General features: G+C 43.4%; 1 protein-coding gene across 11 annotated transcripts in view; it reads left to right on the forward strand.

The window, feature by feature from the left end:
• Window positions 1–17,844, forward strand: part of SHANK2 (SH3 and multiple ankyrin repeat domains 2) — a 412,049-nt gene that overhangs the window by 381,436 nt on the left and 12,769 nt on the right. For 5 of the 11 annotated variants that reach the window (XM_069965179.1, XM_069965178.1, XM_069965180.1 and 2 more), the window contains 6 exons: window positions 526–661; window positions 5,204–5,284; window positions 7,147–7,167; window positions 10,648–10,778; window positions 11,570–11,681; window positions 14,584–14,604. In XM_069965179.1, the coding sequence (XP_069821280.1) occupies window positions 526–661; window positions 5,204–5,284; window positions 7,147–7,167; window positions 10,648–10,778; window positions 11,570–11,681; window positions 14,584–14,604 (502 nt within the window). The remainder of the gene's footprint in view (window positions 1–525; window positions 662–5,203; window positions 5,285–7,146; window positions 7,168–10,647; window positions 10,779–11,569; window positions 11,682–14,583; window positions 14,605–17,844) is intronic. The other 6 variants (XM_069965182.1, XM_069965183.1, XM_069965184.1 and 3 more) reach the window with 6 other exon arrangements.

Consider the following 17,844-nt stretch of genomic DNA (forward strand, 5'->3'; position numbering starts at 1 on the left):
GGAGTCCGGCCCTGGGGTGGAGGTGACCCCCTCCTTCCCCAAGTTTTAGAAGAGTTAAGTATATGCAACTTTACAGCTGGGTGCACATCACATTCACATTGTAATTCACAATGCTAGTAAATAATTCTGACAATGTACACAAAGTTCTGGGTTCTAGCACAGGAACAGATTGCTCCATAATTAAAGGGCTCTTCCATTATGGGAAACATACCAATAAGTAACTGGAGGCATTGGTGTCCATAGGGGCATAAACACTGTTGACGTATATCCACCCACAATCCTGCTGATAGATTTGAGTTGTGTATCCTACTTCAACTTTAACTACATGTATTGCGTCATCTTTCCACTTTTTGATGTTATAAATCTATATTAGATGGATTGGACTTTCTGATGCTTATTTTATGGCTTATAGCCTTACAAGAAGGATTTGTAAGACTTGGGGCCCATAGTAACTCATAGATACCTGAATGCTGTCATGTACCCCACAAGCAACACAATAATATAATCTAATATGTGTCTCTGCAGGTAAACAATGAGAATGTGGTGAAAGTCGGACACCGGCAAGTGGTTAACATGATCAGGCAAGGGGGCAACCACCTCGTCCTCAAGGTGGTAACTGTGACCAGGAGTCTGGACCCGGATGATACAGCCAGGAAGAAAGGTATGGTTACTTTCATCTCTGTTGTTTTGCACTGTACTGGAGTAGATTTGTATGCTAGGAAAGTTGGGTGACAACCTTTATAAGTTGCTATGGCAGCCCCACCAGTTGTCACCCAGCTCTTTCAGAAACATTTAAAGGAGATGTCCGGCGCCCGTACATTTTTTCAAAAGACCCGGGGAAGAGGTGGCTGAACCTAGCTACGTACACCTACCTCCCCGGCTCCAGCTATGTGAACCACTGTCGGCCCCTCTGGTTCCCGTCCCCGGCCACTTCCTGGTCTGAGCGGGGACCCGGGTCGTGACATGTCAGACAGTGGACCCCAGTGCTGGATCCGAGGGGTAGGTGCATGTAGTTAGGTTCAGCCACCTCCTCCCCGGCTCTTTTAAAAAAAAATGTGAGGCGCCAAACATCTCTTTTAACACTGGCTTAAACTAATTGTAACAAACCTGACAGCTATAGGCTGATGAGATACATCACTATTATCCATTGACATCAGAGGATGTCGTCTATATACCGAAGCTACAGTATAAGCTGATGACACATCACTATTATCCAGTGTCCTCAGAGAAAATATTGAAATGAACAAATCACTGACCCCTTTCAGGGAAATGATGGAATGAATGATCAAGAAGTCACCCGGCTCTATATTTGGTGGCGGAGGCGGATGGGGGAGCAGAGTGGCACACCTCCCCGGCAGGCATATGGTGGCGGGGTGGACGGGAACTCCCGATAGGCGTGGAGGCGGAAGGGGGAGCAGAGCGGCACACCTCCCAGCAGGCATATGGCGGCGGGGCGGACGGGACCGGAGGCGGACGAAAAGCAGAGTGGCACACCTCCCGGCAGACATACGCCGTTGGGGTGGACGGGGAGCAGAGCGGACAGGCCGGGGGAGCAGGAGGCGTGTTGCAGGGCGAGGCGGACAGGGAGCAGAGCGGCACACCTCCCTGCAGGCATATGGCAGCGGAGACGGACTGGGAGCAGAGTGGACAGGCTGGGGGGAGCAGAGAGGCGATACGTTAAGCAAATTCTATGTCGCAGGGGGAAATGATAGAGTTCATTCCATCATTTCCCTAAAAGGGGTCGGTGATTTGATCAAATCTTATTTCATCATTTTCCGAGATTTGATCAAACCCCTTAGATCAGCCCCTTAGGCTGATGAGACATATCACTATTATCCAGTGACGTCAGAGGATGTTTTCTATGTAGTGGAGCTATAGGCTGATGAGACATATCACTATCATCCAGTGAAGTCAGAAGATGTCATCTATGTAGAGGAGCTATAGGCTGATGAGACGTATCACTATTATCCAGTAATGTCAGAGGATGTCATCTATGTAGCGGAGCTATAGGTTAATGAGACACATGACTATTATCCAGTGATGTCAGAGGATGTCGTCTATGTAGGGAAGCTATAGGCTGATGAGACATAACACTATTATCCAGTGAAGTCAGAAGATGCCATCTATGTAGAGGAGCTATAGGTTGATGAGACATATCACTATCATCCAGTGAAGTCAGAAGATGTCATCTATGTAGGGAAGCTATAGGCTGATGAGACATATCACTATTATCCAGTGACGTCAGAAGATGTCGTCTATGTAGCGGAGCTATAGGCTGATGAGACAAATCACTATCATCCAGTGACGTCAGAAGATGCCATCTATGTAGAGGAGCTATAGGTTGATGAGACATATCACTATTATCCAGTGACGTCAGAAGATGTCATCTATGTAGAGGAGCTATAGGCTGATGAGACATATCACTATTATCCAGTGATGTCAGAAGTTGTCGTCTATGTAGCGGAGCTATAGGTTGATGAGACATATCACTATTATCCAGTGATGTCAGAGGATGTCGTCTATGTAGAGGAGCTATAGGTTGATGAGACATATCACTATCATCCAGTGACGTCAGAAGATGCCATCTATGTAGAGGAGCTATAGGTTGATGAGACATATCACTATTATCCAGTGAAGTCAGAAGATGCCATCTATGTAGAGGAGCTATAGGTTGATGAGACATATCACTATTATCCAGTGACGTCAGAAGATGTCATCTATGTAGAGGAGCTATAGGTTGATGAGACATATCACTATTATCCAGTGATGTCAGAAGATGTTGTCTATGTAGCGGAGCTATAGGCTGATGAGACATAACACTATTATCCAGTGATGTCAGAGGATGTCGTCTATGTAACATCTATCATAGTGCACAGCATGGCCTCCCCTATGTTTTAGCAATGACAGGTGCTCTTCAGTTAAACCTCACATTTTTAGATTTTTCTCTGTTCTCTACATTAGTTTGTTTTATTTTTCAACTTTCGTTCCCAAAGCTATTTTCTGTAAAATTTACTATGGCAACTAGCAGAAACAAGTCACTTGTACTCTATGCCAGAAAAGGATAATACTGCCTATTCGGGAGAGTCGAGGAAGCTAATATGCACAGGATACACCAGGGAAATAATTTCTTCATGACCACAGCATGCATTATTATAGCATCTTTACCCACTGCAAACCCAGCTGGACAATAGCAGAGCGCACACGGCGTGTTCAGCCCCGGCACCTCTCGGCTGAGCAGTGCTTGAGCATTATATCTGGTAATACTAAGTGCAATGCTGTCCTCCCCTCAATGCATCTGTGACTATTAGAGCGTGCTGCAGATGTGACGGAACAGTCTGTACACAGCCTTAATATATGGACTTCAAGATTTTTCATGCTCCTTGTCTGCAGTGGATATCATGCTCAAGGGTTTGATTTTGCAAGTGCTTGACAGATCCATGAAATGATCCTGCTTTTCTGAGTATTATGGGAACAGGACATCCCGAACCAATTCTGTAACTGAACAAATAACCTGATCAATGTGCATCATGGCCACTTTATCAATATAGTGAGCAGCCTAGTGAGAAAGGGGGTCTAATAGCATTCAGAAGTAGCGTCCTGCCCAGTGGCCCATCTGTAAATTACATCATGTTTCCAGAGAGAAGACAACTGTCTTTCTAGTGTAACCTGTTGGAGGTAGCTGTATAGCCCCAACCCTAAAGGGTCTGATCACTTTAACAATCCTGTTATTAGAAGGTTGCCCCCTAATAATAAGGAAGTGCAGAGGCGTAGCTCAAGGTTTATGGGCCCCAATGCTAAAGTCTTTCATCCCCACCCCATATCTATTGTCTGCTGCCTTCAATATATCTTTTTGTTTATGTAATATGTTGCTCCTACATGAATATGGCAGTAACCCCCTGCGGCTGAGAGAGGCGATACCTCGCACCCCACTCCATCAGGCTCAGGTGGGGGCCCCTGTACCTGTGCGGGCCCCTGCAGGCCATGTATCTGTGTAGGCCCCTGCAGGCCATGTACCTGTGTGGGCCCCTGCAGGCCATGTACCTGTGTGGGCCCCTGCGGACCATGTACCTGTGTGGGCCCCTGCAGACCATGTACCTGTGTGGGCCCCTGCAGACTATGTACCTGTACGAGTCTTTGCAAACCATGTACCTGTACGAGTCTTTGCAAACCATGTACCTGTACGAGTCTTTGCAGACCATGAACCTGTACGAGTCTTTGCAGACCATGAACCTGTACGAGTCTTTGCAGACCATGTACCTGTACAAGTCACTGCAGACAATATACCTGTGGGGGCCCTTGCAGACAATATACCTGTGCAGGCTCCTTGCAGACCATGTACTTGTGCAGGCCGTTGCAGACCATGTACCTGTGCGAGTCCCTGCAGACAATATACCTGTGCGGGCCCTTGCAGACCATGTACCTGTGCGAGTCCCTGCAGACAATATACCTGTGCGGCCCTTGCAGACCATGTACCTGTGCGAGTCCCTGCAGACAATATACCTGTGCGGGCCCTTGCAGACCATGTACCTGTGCGAGTCCCTGCAGACTATATACCTGTGCGGGCCGTTGCAGACCATGTACCTGTGCGAGTCCCTGCAGACAATATACCTGTGCGGGCCCTTGCAGACCATGTACTTGTGCAGGCCCTTGCAGACCATGTACTTGTGCAGGCCCTTGCAGACCATGTACTTGTGCAGGCCCTTGCAGGCCATGTACCTGTGCGGGCCCTTGCAGGCCATGTACCTGTGCGGGCCCTTGCAGACCATGTACCTGTGCGGGCCCTTGCAGACCATGTACCTGTACGGGCCCTTGCAGATCATGTACTTGTGCAGGCCCTTGCAGACCATGTACTTGTGCAGGCCCTTGCAGATCATGTACTTGTGCGGGTAAGACCTTTCCTCTTTGCCAAATAGTGCCCCCTCCCCTTTCCTTTTATTACTAATGCAGAATTCCCTAAAGTGATGCTTTTATAATCCAAATGACCAAAAAAGAACAATTTGAGCAAAAGTTTTTTGTTTGTTTTTTAAAGATTTTCATCACACCCTTGTTTAGGGTAGAAGTATGTAGAAGTAGTTGAGAGGCAACTAGTAGTCACCCCCGGTATATTTATTGTGGTTGTATATCATTCCTGTTTTATTCGCATTGTACATGTATTCTGCAATACTGTCACTGACCTGTGTATATCCTTCTTTCTAATGCTAAGCCCCTCCACCTCCAAAGCGGGCTCCCACCACTGCACTGTCACTGCGGTCTAAATCTATGACCTCTGAGCTGGAAGAACTTGGTAAGGGTCACTGTCTTGGCATGCCAGGCGTTGGGGTGGGCGTGGAGCTTGGGTTTGCAGTAAGTGGCAAATGTTTTAACGCCCGGCTCGGGAATGTTGCACGTATTTTTTATGTTCTATATATTTTTATGCATTTTTTCTTTTGTTTGTTTTTGCATGAATTGTCTCAGTTTGCCAAGTGCTTGCGAAATGCTTGTGCTGGCCACAAAAACAATAACCATGCTGCAAAGATGGCCGTTCTCTTGTGGCTTTGTTTTTGTTTTTTTACCTGGCTTTCTATTTCTAATTTTTCTCTCATCTTGAATTTCTGGGCAATCTCAGCAGTGGATAAAGGTAAGATGTGAGAGATGGCGGCTAAAGGACTGTAACCGCTCAGGACCGTTTTATAATCTGTGCCTTACCTTGTACAATGGTGTTCTCCAACCTGTGGATCTCCAGTAGAGATGAGTGCAACTACAGCATGCTCAAGTCCGATGAATACTGGTGTCTGAGGAAGTTGGATGCAGCCCTAGGGAGTCCGGGAAAACATGGATACAGCCATAGTACTCAAATACCAAATGATCGGACTCAAGCATGCTCAAGCTGCGCTCTTCTCTACTCTCCAGCTGTTGCAGAACTACAACTCCCATCATATACTTACCGCCAAAATTGGAGAACACTGTTGTATATAATTCCAATTATCGCTGTTATGGGCCAGATCCCATAACTCCTGTGTGAGCAGCTAATACAACAAGAAGAAGGTTTTTACCTGATTCACCCATGTACACTCATATGTTCTGCAGAAGGAGACTGCTCTGGCAGTGACTTATCTTTTAGGAAACAAAAGGATCTTGCAGATGAAATCTAACTGCCTGATCCTTCTCTTACCCATGATCATGTGTCCAGAAGAATCAGGAAGTCCCCATATGTGTTAGATGGTAGGTTTAGCCAACACATGTCTGATATGTATGGCTTAAAGGGAACCTGTCAGCTTTTTATCATGCTCAAGTGTCAAGAAGGCAGTGTTGAGCTACAGCATACATGCCTCCTCCCTCCCCTACAAGCCAAGCCGAGGGGTGGGGGAGTGAAAAATGTGCATGCTGCAACTCAGCACCACCTCCTTAAAACATAAGCCCTGTGCATGATCTAGAGGTGACTGATTATATTTACCGTTAGGTATCTGACTTTTATTAACCTTTTTTTAACTTTTTTTTAAACCAATTTTAGGGCATCCTAGCATCTAGATCCTCTGTGACTACAGTACTGTACTATACTATGTACTATACTGTACTATACTATGTACTATAACATAAGCTTTACATCAGTGATCTGCAGTACCCCGCTGATCTGACTCCTGAAGCAGTCGGATGTGTGGCTTTGGTTCATCCTTGCTTGTACAGTACATAGGCTGCTATGATAAGTCACTATACAAACACTAACATTTTAACACACCTGAGACAGTGGGGTTATCCAGGTATCGCTTGCCTAGGAAATGTGTTAAGGATGCAGTCCCCACTTTCGCAGTCATACAACGGGGGAACTAAGATCTTTAGGTTAATTCACTGGCAGTAATTCACGTATCTTACTGGACGCAACCTCGGCTCCCTGATAACACAAGGGTGTAATAAAGCGGTATACCCACTAACTCATGGCTGCAGAAGCTGACTCACCAGGTGGGATGGGGTCAGGGGACCTGTGGATATGTCATCACCATCTAAGGTGGGAGCGATACTTTACCACTTGTTACTTGTTTCCTTCTTGTGTCCCCATTAAAAGTCATATCTAGTGGTTATTATGGAGATATAAAAAGTTGCTGAGTATTTTTGTACTTCACCTGCTTCCCTTTGACAATTGCCCTTTTTCTTTTTTTTTTTACTTGCAAGCATCAGTTCGGAGGAAGAAGGGTAAGGGAGCGCGCTTATTTGTGTCGTACATAATAACGTGTCATGTCCTCTTTCCTTAGGAGCAGTCAGTCTGGTTACAGTGTATAGCGTCTGTGATAATCCTCTGGATTATTGGTGTATTACCGTGTCTACAGCTTCCTGAATATATTCACAGCAGCTTACTTTCCTGAGTTGTGCAAAAACTGGGGAAATCAGATATACAGTGAATGGGACATAGGAAAAGAGAAATGGAAGGGTATGTTTAGGGCAATGTAACACAAGCGTGGTACATACATATTATTAAGTCCTCATTATGAATGCAAGTCCTGGCCTGACCGGGTTCCTGCTGTCAGTTCAGGTCATCAGACCCATGGTCAAGTCGGGGGACCTGCGTCTGGAATATGGATGCAAAAATACCCATGTAACAGCCAGCCTGACCCAAATTCTGAATTCTTTATATATCTTTATAGCAGTCTGAGCTCCAAATTCCCTGTATAAACATGTGATTGCCATAATTAAAAATCTGTTAATCTTCAGCCACCACTAGAGGGAGCTTACTGCATAAGCCTTATACATTTTATTATTTTTTTTTGCCTGTATCTACACAGTAATAGACTGGACGATAACAATACATTATATTACTAAACACAAAACAGACATCCTTACACGTCTTATAGCGATGAGATGTAGCGACTTTCACTGGCGCTCTACTGAACTACACTGGACCAGGACGGATGTAACTGGATCTTTAGTCAGGGTAGGGTTATCCGCTAGGTTTCCCCCTCCGCAGTGCTGGGACCCCCCTACATCATTTGAGAAGATGGAACATCTGATCACTATATATTACACTAGGTTCGCCTACACTTTAAACTTACATTCAGCCATAAATGGCGATACATCATCTGCGTTACACTAAGTATAATAATAATAGGCAGTATAAGTCATGAGCCATGCATTATGTTGTCAGCAAGTCACTGCTGTCAGGGTATTGAGCCCCCCCATCCATTTGGGTGTTCATGGTGTCAGCACTATCACTAGTAATGCTGATGGCCATTTTCATGACACATAATTGGTTGAGCGTTGTATCAGCATCTTCTGAATGCTGCATAGTTCCCCTTCGAGGCACAGTCTGCATTGTACACATTGAAGGTTTTTGTGCCCTTTGCAAAGTATTAAAGAAAGTCCAGGGAACTACGTATATCTCGAGTGAAAGCTGTGGCCCCATATAACAGTGTTCACCACCCATCCCCATCACGTTGCCTTTCTAGTTACAAACCTAAAGTCTGAGTTTTACCAAATTGGACTTAACCTTTAAATTCTACCTAGTACAGCACTAACCATTAAGGAGATACTAAAAATGAGCATATACTGGGACTAAAGGCAACACATCAAGGGTCACGGCCATGGCCACTTAGAGCTTCTGCCTGATTGAGGTTTCCGTATAACCAGCTTGTCTTTGCCTCCTTCGGTTTTGGCCATCCTTTTGAGATGCCATCCCTCCCTTTTGGCTTCTGACTGGTGCTCTCTGCTTGGCTGAGATAAGCTTTGCTATTTATTCATTCTGCCTCTTCCATTGCTGGCTGAGAATACAAGACCTAAATTATATGTTCCATCTCTGATTGAATAGTCAAGCTCTGGTGAAGGAGCGGTGTGTGGCCACTAACTCTGCCAAAAATCAAAATGGGGAAGGAGATGAACACAGAGGATATCATAGGATGGTTCTGATCACTTTCACATCCTTGCTCATAGACGCACTCACAATGTTCCACACATTATAGTTGGACTATCCCTAGACTACCTGTGAAGAGTCATTTTGGCAATCCCGGTCTTCTGTAATATTGGATTACAAGATAGTTTTGGCAGCATATTTCAGAAATAAAGTTTAGGGTATGCCATGACCTGGCTTGCAATAACAGGTCCTGGCCAGTAGGAGATGAAAGACCACTCAGGAGACCAGTGCTCCCCACATGACTTTATCTTATACCAGCAAGAAGTTGTTTATCCACTGTGTATTTTGTGACATAAAATGCTTTCTGTATCGGACTGGGGTATCTGGGGCCCCCTGAGGAAATGATCCTGGGGGTCTATCAATAAAGAACCAGTGAGAAAAGACATGTCAGTCAGTGTTAGTGCAGGCTCTAAAGCTGGAGGCCCTCCGGTCTTCTGGTGGGCCAGTCCAACACTGTTCTGTGTGACCAAATGAATTTAGTCATCACAGAATTAATTTTTTGGACATAGCACTGACATTTGTGATCATAGAATACATTTCATGCACACAATCAATTTTAAAAAAAGACACAAAAATCATTTTGTGGTGCAGTTTATTTTGTGTCACGAATACATTTTGTGTTACCAGACTTTTTTTTTTTTTTTTTTTTAAACAAATGTCATTTTGTTACACAGAATACAGTTTTTGGCTATGTTCCCACACACAGTATTTTTGCTCTGTATTTTTGCAACCAAAACCAGGAGTGGATTGAAAGCACAGAAAGGCTATGTTCACACTCTGTTGAAATTTAGTGGATGGCCGTCATTTAACAGCAAACAACGGACATTATTTGCCATTAAACGATGTCCATCCACTAAATTTCAACAGTCTGTGAACATAGGCTTTCAATCCACTCCTGGTTTTGGTTGAAAAAATACTGGCTAATGCTGTTCTTTTCATATAAAATACCTTGTATAAGCATAAATTTAATGTCACTTAATGTGACACCTAATGTAAAATCATTCATTCATTGATTGATTGGTGTGTTTGAAATATATTTCATTTTGGTGCACAGAATGGTATTTTGTCCCAAAGACATAATTATCTAAATCCATTAATACAGAATATACATTATGCCACAAAACCAAATTCTATACAAAAATATCACATTTTGTGTCACAAAATAATAATCCGTGCAAGAAAATAAAATTCTGTAGTACAAAATAATCTTTTCGGCCTAAAAAAAAAAAAAAAAAAAAAAAAACATTTTGTAAACGCACAAAATCTGACTGGTCAAATCTTGTCAAAAGTTTTTTTGTTTTTTTTTAAATCAAGTGTTCATTTAAGTCTGATCCCAATCTATGCAGTGCCTCACTGTAATATTCACTTTATGGGGGCTAGACACTAATCTCATCTTTATGTGGGTGACCCATCCGGTACCCTGCTTGCACATCTCAGGAGGGATACAGTCTGTTATCAGGAATGTTTCTGCTAAAGGTTTTCTCTGTGTTTCTATGTAGATGTTCAGCTGTCAGATGTTGAGTGTTTGAAGAGGAGGATTGTAATTCGCGTTACACTAAGTAATGGTCACCTGCACGTAGGCTTCTAATAATACCATGCATGCAGCTCATGGCAGCAAAGTTCTGCTTGCACGCCTCAAGTATGCTGATCATGCAGTGCCTTGAAATACCAGTTTTTATTTTCATTTTATTTTTTTGCCTGATATCCAAGACGTATTGTCAGCCCTATAAGAGGGGCCCTGATGGATCGTGCACCTCTCGTTTTTATTGCAGATAAAACGGAGGAGTCTGCCCCCACATCCAAGCCTTTAAGACCTGTGGACAACGTGCCATTAGACAATAGGGTGGCCACGATTAAACAGCGCCCATCCAGTAGATGCTTCCCTCCTGCTACGGAAACAAATGTGAGTAGGAGAAAGCATACTGATGCACTGAGACATGCGACATTAAGGGCTAGGAGGACCACACCTGCACTATCTATTGGAGAATGCATTGTCTTCCGAAAAATATATGGATACGGAGAGTTCTTATCCCAGACCTGCTATGAATTCTGTGTCCAAAACTTGGATCTCTTATCCAGAATTCATTATATTGTCAATATAGTGGAGAAAAATTTGAATCACAGAAGTAATTTTAAAACTTTACAAAAGATAGAATCAAAAATTCTAGCGCTACTATAGCGGGAGTCTTATGATGGTCATACATGGCCCAGCTTGGCCACATAAAGGTGGATAATCATATTAAAGTGAAAGATGGCGTCCACTTTCTTTTCACCATCTTCTCGGCAGCACTTAGCAAGTTGAAGGAAAGAGTCAATTGACTGGTAATAGTGGCTCAAAGAACTGAGATCAATATTGGTAAAGCTCCTCGACTGGGTGGAGTCAATGAAAAGCAATCACCTGTAACGTGTCTAGGACTCCCTTACTGCAGAGAGTAATCCATGTCTTGCAGTAAGTAGTATGTACAGTATGTCTAGCACCACCGAGTAGATGGCCCTTGACAGTATAGAAGCATGTGGTCTTTTGTTGCCACTTGGTGAATTAGGACGAGGCAAAGTTGCATTGACCGTACTTTTCGTAGCAGACGCAAGACTGGGTTATCCACTGGTTGTGTGACAATTTTTTTTTTTTTTTTTATTAATGCGATGTGTGTTTGCGGGCCTCCAATAGTTGTCTCTTATTTTATTCTGTTTTAGTCAATGTTTGATAGGCAGGGTATCGCTGTTATGCCGCCCACTGTTCCGGGAAGCCCCCATGGTCCTTTTCTGGGTATACCTCGTGGCACTATGCGAAGGCAAAAATCAATAGGTAAGAAACTCGTTCCTGCTGCTGTGTGTTCTATGTGCACCTTTTTATTTCTTTTCTGGGATCTTTTTTATAACCTTTATGCTCCAACATGGCGGATCATTGCATGACGTCATTATGCTTAACATTGTGGTTAATCCTGTGATGGTGTTTACGCTGCTCAGGGGATATCTGCAGAATAAAAGCTTTATATTATCTATCATCGGGCTCCTGTCTGGAAGCGTTATGCCTTGTAGACGAGAGAACCTATGGATCCATCATTTACAGTCCAGTAAAGACAATAATTCCTTCATTGTTTTTATAGTAAAATTATTTTAAGAACTTGATAAGATATGAAACATAAAGAAAACTGCACTGATGTTCCAAAAAATTCTAAGATTAAAAAAAATCCACAGAAAGAGCAATTCAGACCCATGACAGTAAAGCCGTGTAGTGAACTGGGCACCAAAACAATTATACTGTAAGGGTCAGGATGTAGGAATAATAGGGGCAGATACCATCATAAAAAAGCTGTAAAACTTTCCCTATACGAAAAGTTTTATAACTCACATGGACAGCAAAAAGGGTCTGTATAACTGTAACCTAAATGACCTTTGGATGTATAGATACACCTTAAGGCTGGGTTCACACACAGTATATTTCAGGCTGTATTTGGTCCTCATGTCAGGTCCTCATAGCAACCAAAACCAGGAGTGGATTGAAAACACAGAAAGGCTCTGTCCACACAATGGTGAAATTGAGTGGATGGCCGTCATATAACGGTAAATAACGGTCATTATTTCAATAAAGAAGCCATTGTATTAAGATAACAGAAAATATTTGCCATTAAATGGCGGCCATCCACTTGATTACAACATTGTGTGAACAGAGCCTTTCTGTGTTTTCAATCCACTCCTGGTTTTGGTTGCTATACAGCCTCAAATATACAGCCTGAAATATACTGTGTGTGAACCCAGCCTAAAGGGAGTCCATCACATTTATAATGCAGTGGAATCTGTAGGCAGAAGAATCTGAGCAGATCAGAGTCCTAAGGGCGGTCCTAATCTGATTGACACAAAAGGCATTCAGTCACTGATTAGGACTGCCCATTGGACTCCTAAATAGTGATGAGCGAACTTGCTAAACTTGCCGGCATTTGACTCCTGGTGGCGGAAGAAGTTGGATGCTTTCCTAAGGCTGCCAGGAAAACATGAATACAGGCTATAGCCTATGGCTGCATCCAACTTCTTCAGGAGTCAAATGCTGAACATTCGGGTTCAGATAAACTGGAACATTCTGCAAGTTCACCCGTCACTACTCCAAAACCCATAATGAGCAGAAGCCTAGAGGAATACTACTACTACAAATACTACTACTACTACAAATCCTTTCCTACAATATATATGTATATCAGTCTGCTCAGCTCCTCCTGCTCTATAATGCCAGGCCTGCACAATGTGACAGGATCCCTGTCACTGTTGTTTAAAAAATTTTTTTTGCAGAAATCAATAGTACAGGCGATTTTAAGAAACTTTGTAATTGGGTTTATTAGCCAAGAAATGCATTTTTATCAGAGTTTGCAGCTCTCCCCCCTGTCTTCATTGTTCTCTATGGAGAGGGGAGGGGTGGAGGGAGATGAGACAACAAAGAGTTAGTTTACATCTACATCACCGGGCTATCTGCTCTGAGGTCAGCACTGACCTCTGAATATCTGCTTTCACACAGTTCCCACTGTGTAATCCTTTGTTCTCTTCTGGCGACTAATCTCCCTCCTCCCCCTCCCCTCTCCATAGGTTACACAGGGCACGACTGATGCAAAAGCGTCGTGATTTCCTGATAATGAGCGGTGGATGAGAGAGAGGAGGGAGGGGGGGGGGACCTGGGAAAAGTCTTTTTGAATGCAGATAATGGCATATTTGCCTAATTAACCCAATTATAACGTTTCTTAAAATCGCCTGGACTATTGATTTCGGCAAAAAAAATGAAACAACAGAGACACTTTAAAGCTTCTGGGTCTCAGGGCAAAATCTAAATTGGCCCCCACCTTGTGCTATTTATAATAGTGTTGTTTTTTTTTTCATGTTGAATAGGCCTCTGGGCAAGCGAACCCAGTCTAAGGCTATGTTCACACACAGTATGTTTGCTCAGTATTTTGCAACCAAAGCCAGGAGTAGAGGGAAAACACAGAGAGGCTATGTTCTTAAAATTGAAATTGAGGCTCTTGAAATTGAATAGATGGCTACCAATTAATGGTAAATAATGGCCGTTATTCGTAAACCACTGCCTTTTTTTAAATAACGACAATTATTTGCCATTTAATGGCATCCATCTATTAAATTTCAACAGTGTGTGGACATAGCCTTTCTGTGTTTTCAATCCACTCCTGGTTTTGGTTGCAAAATACTGTGTGTGAACATAGCCTGGGCCTCAAGAGACAAATTTTGCCGCTTTCTTCCCTACACAGCGCCACACCTGTCCACAGGTGGTATGTGATATTGCAGCTCCATTTCACTTAAAGTGTATCCAGCTAAGCTGCAATACCACACACATAACCTGTGGGGACAGACGTGGTGCTTTTTTTATTAGAAATACAGACAAAGCAGCCAGGTTTTTCAAATCCTGAACATTTCCCTACTGAAATCAATGGACATCCAGAGGGGGTTCCTGAGAGACCACGGTGGGGCGGATCCCCCATTAGGTTTAGGGCTTGTATGAATGTGTGTACGTAGCGCGCTCGCCCTGCTTGTGTCACCGTGTTATCCGTGAGTGTTGCGGTTTCCTTCCATTTGTCATACAGTCTGCAGTCAGTCAATGAATTGCGCTGTTTGAAGCTGAAATAATACTGTATAATCTAATGCTACATGACTAGGCAGCAAAAATGGAAAATGATTTTCTGCATAATTAACAAGTGATTTCCTTTTGTCAGACAGCAGAATCACTCTGTCAGGTTAGTAGCTGAGTACACTATAGGATGTGCAATTATATCCGATCCGTCTTACCGTCTCATTTGCATGTTCTGCTCTCTTATTTGCAGCCTGTAATCAGTGTTATTATTGGCGAGTCCCATTAATGCCGTTCATTACCCTGTGTGTGTGTGTTTTTGTCTTTCTCACATAGCGGTGCATACAGCTGTATATATTTACTGGAGTCAATTCACGAGGGTGTTAAGCCAAAATTCGTACCCCCATGTTGGTTTTCTGTGTTGAAGTTGCACAGAATTGAGTTGTGCAACCTTTCACGACAACATGTACACGACTTTCATGAGAAATGGTAATTGTGTGGGTAAAGCAACTAAAGACAGAATTAACTCAGTCTATGCTGAATCCGCCAGTATCCAAGGCAGGGGTAGGGAACCTTGGCTCTCCAGCTGCTGCAAAACTACTGCTCCCATCATGCCTGGACAGCCAAAGCTTTAGCTTTTGCAACAGGTTGCCTACCCCTGATCTAAGGTGTACGGCAGCCTCCGAACTCTCCACCAGCAGTTAATTTTGATGAAGAAGGGAGGGGTTTTTTTTAACACACAAAAACATCCAGCCGTTCCGTTCATGTGTATGGGAAAGCTGAGAGAGATAGCCAAAGGAACTTTATGCAGAGCATAGCCCTTCCTCCCCCATATTTGTTTTATTTTTTACTATATATAGGGGAACATGAAAAAAAAATATATTGCATAATATATATACACTTTTTTTTGTATTGTGCCCATTGTCCAGGTCCAGTATATAGCACTATATAGCTATACTCTGGCACTCGTTAGGAGTACCAATGACATATATCTTCAGTGTATAAAGTTAATGGGTGCGCCTGTGGTTGTACATACATACAAAGGCCAGCAAGGAAAAAAAATACTCCTGGTATAATATGCTGTAGTGACAACTTTATGGCCCTTGACACTTATATTTATTTGCAACCTGTTAAAATCCTTCCCACTAAACCTAGAAGATGGTCAACTATATGTTAACAAAATGTTGAGTCGTGCTTCGTCTCACCTTCCATCGTTCTAGACATATTATCGTTGACACTCGTGTACACAATATTTAAGGGTTGACTGACGTGACTGATGGCCCGCCAGGGTAAGGGGTTAATGTATGAATGGTGGGATACCGAAGCCTGGCAGCCAACTGTTTAGTACCAGATACACACAGTGAACCACCCAGAAGCCCTGGCCCTATTGCTTACACTACACTGAAATGAATTGGTGGTGGGCTGCAGTAACCTGGCGCCACCACTGCACACTGACTGGAGATGTCTGCTTTTGGCATAAGGCCCTATTCCACGGAACGATTATCGTCCGTATTCGGCCGATAATCGTCCTGTGGAATTCATGTCGGCTGATCGTTGCAGTCGCTTGTTTTTCAACATTTTGAAAAACAAGCGACTGATACAGCAACGATCTGCTGCCATCGCTCCGTTGAATAGGAGCATCGGCAGCAGACGCTGCTGTATCCTATGGGCTGTCCGGACAATCAGCCATCACCGGGCAGGCTCCCCGCCGCCCCTCCCGCACTCACCCGCTCGCTGCAGCCGCGTTGAATAGCGGCGGCAGCGAGCGGGGAACGAGGAGCAGACGAGCGCTGAGAGCGCTCGTTTGCTCCTCTAGACGACCCGTGAAATAGGGCCATTAGTTCACTTCTTACAATGATTCTGGCCCACCAATCAGCCGATCACTACAGGTCTGGTTTTAGAAACCTAAGCCAAAGTAGAGCGACATACATTGAAATGAATAGTCAGTCCAGTTATAGGTGGCCAGACTTCCAATGATGGGGGCTGAGCCAGGCCCTCCCCTCTATAACATTCATAAGCCATAAAGGGTATATGGGGCAGTCATGGGATTTTTTTTCCTTAGGACAACCTTTTTAATAAAGATATAAACCAATAATTTATATACATTAGATGATTCTGTAGGATCCAATCACATAAATTTACTGATTCTTGGATTGTCACTTTTCCTCATACGTCTTGTGTTTCTCACTTTTTGTCCGTATTGCTGTCGTGTGGTCTGTTTGAGACGTGAACAAAAGAAAAATGTGTATTTTTGCTTGGACTTGGTGTCATGGTTTGAAAATGGTTTCAAGCCTAGAAGATGGTGCGCAACTACACGACAGATTACCCAGCTATTGAATCAGTGCCGTATACATACAATACATGGGACACCATGCTGCAATTTCGGCTTACCCTGTAGTTGTCCCTCACCTTTCCCAAAGATAGAGCTAAAATGTCAATGAATAGAATTATAAGAAGGTGACCACACAAAGATGAACATTTTACCTTGCGTTTCAGACTGGACCTACACCGAAACAACAAGCAGAGGTGCAGTCCACAGAAATACACGTACATGCTTGTAACCCAATGTTCTCCTATGGACTGCAGTCTATAGTCTCTGTAGCCTCAGTCTTAGGGAACCAGCACTCAGAACTTCACTCATTTATTTAAGTCCAACCAAAGCTTCTAGTACTTGAAACAGAACCTTTGTCAGTGGAAAACGGATGACAAACGTTCTTCATATTGATGGCTTTTCACGTCGCTTCCAGATTATGTTCCCTTGATTTATAAGATACAACATTTCATTCTTACTTTTCAGCTCAATGTGGTGTCACTATGCTGCTCCCGATTTTTAGGTCTCCATCGTAAATGTTGCAGATTTTTACTTACCATCTCTAAAAGTCAATGTATGAAAATGATGTCACTTCCATCAGAAAGTGACTGTATGGCAAAGGCTACACGGTAAAGTCACACTTACCATGACTCAACCTCAGCATCCCTTTATGGGTCACAAGGGTGGCCTCCCAGCTTTTATATCTAATAGGAAAACACTGAGATTGCACAAATCGCTAAAGGAAAAGGTGAGGTTGCAGTAGTCTCAAAGGGAAATGTTGAGGTTGCAGTAATGTCATTGGGAAGTAGTGAGAGCAGATGTTGCCGTGTAGGCCTTGCCTTATGGACGTGCCACATTCATATGACACAGTTTATTGCTCATGGTCCTCTGAAGCTTTCCATGGGGTTTATATATTAAAAACAGAGGCAGACAGGATGGTGTTCCGATTATAGACTCCTAAGATTGCTCGTGGATGATGTCCTTTTCTAGGAATACATAGATTTACATTTTTTTAAAGGTATTTTTATTGTTTGGAGGGAATCAGCACCTAACTGGCCCAAGCAATCCTATGTCCATTGACCCCACAGTTATGGT

The sequence above is a fragment of the Dendropsophus ebraccatus genome, chromosome 4, assembly GCF_027789765.1.
Source record: "Dendropsophus ebraccatus isolate aDenEbr1 chromosome 4, aDenEbr1.pat, whole genome shotgun sequence".
Lineage (NCBI taxonomy): Eukaryota > Metazoa > Chordata > Amphibia > Anura > Hylidae > Dendropsophus > Dendropsophus ebraccatus.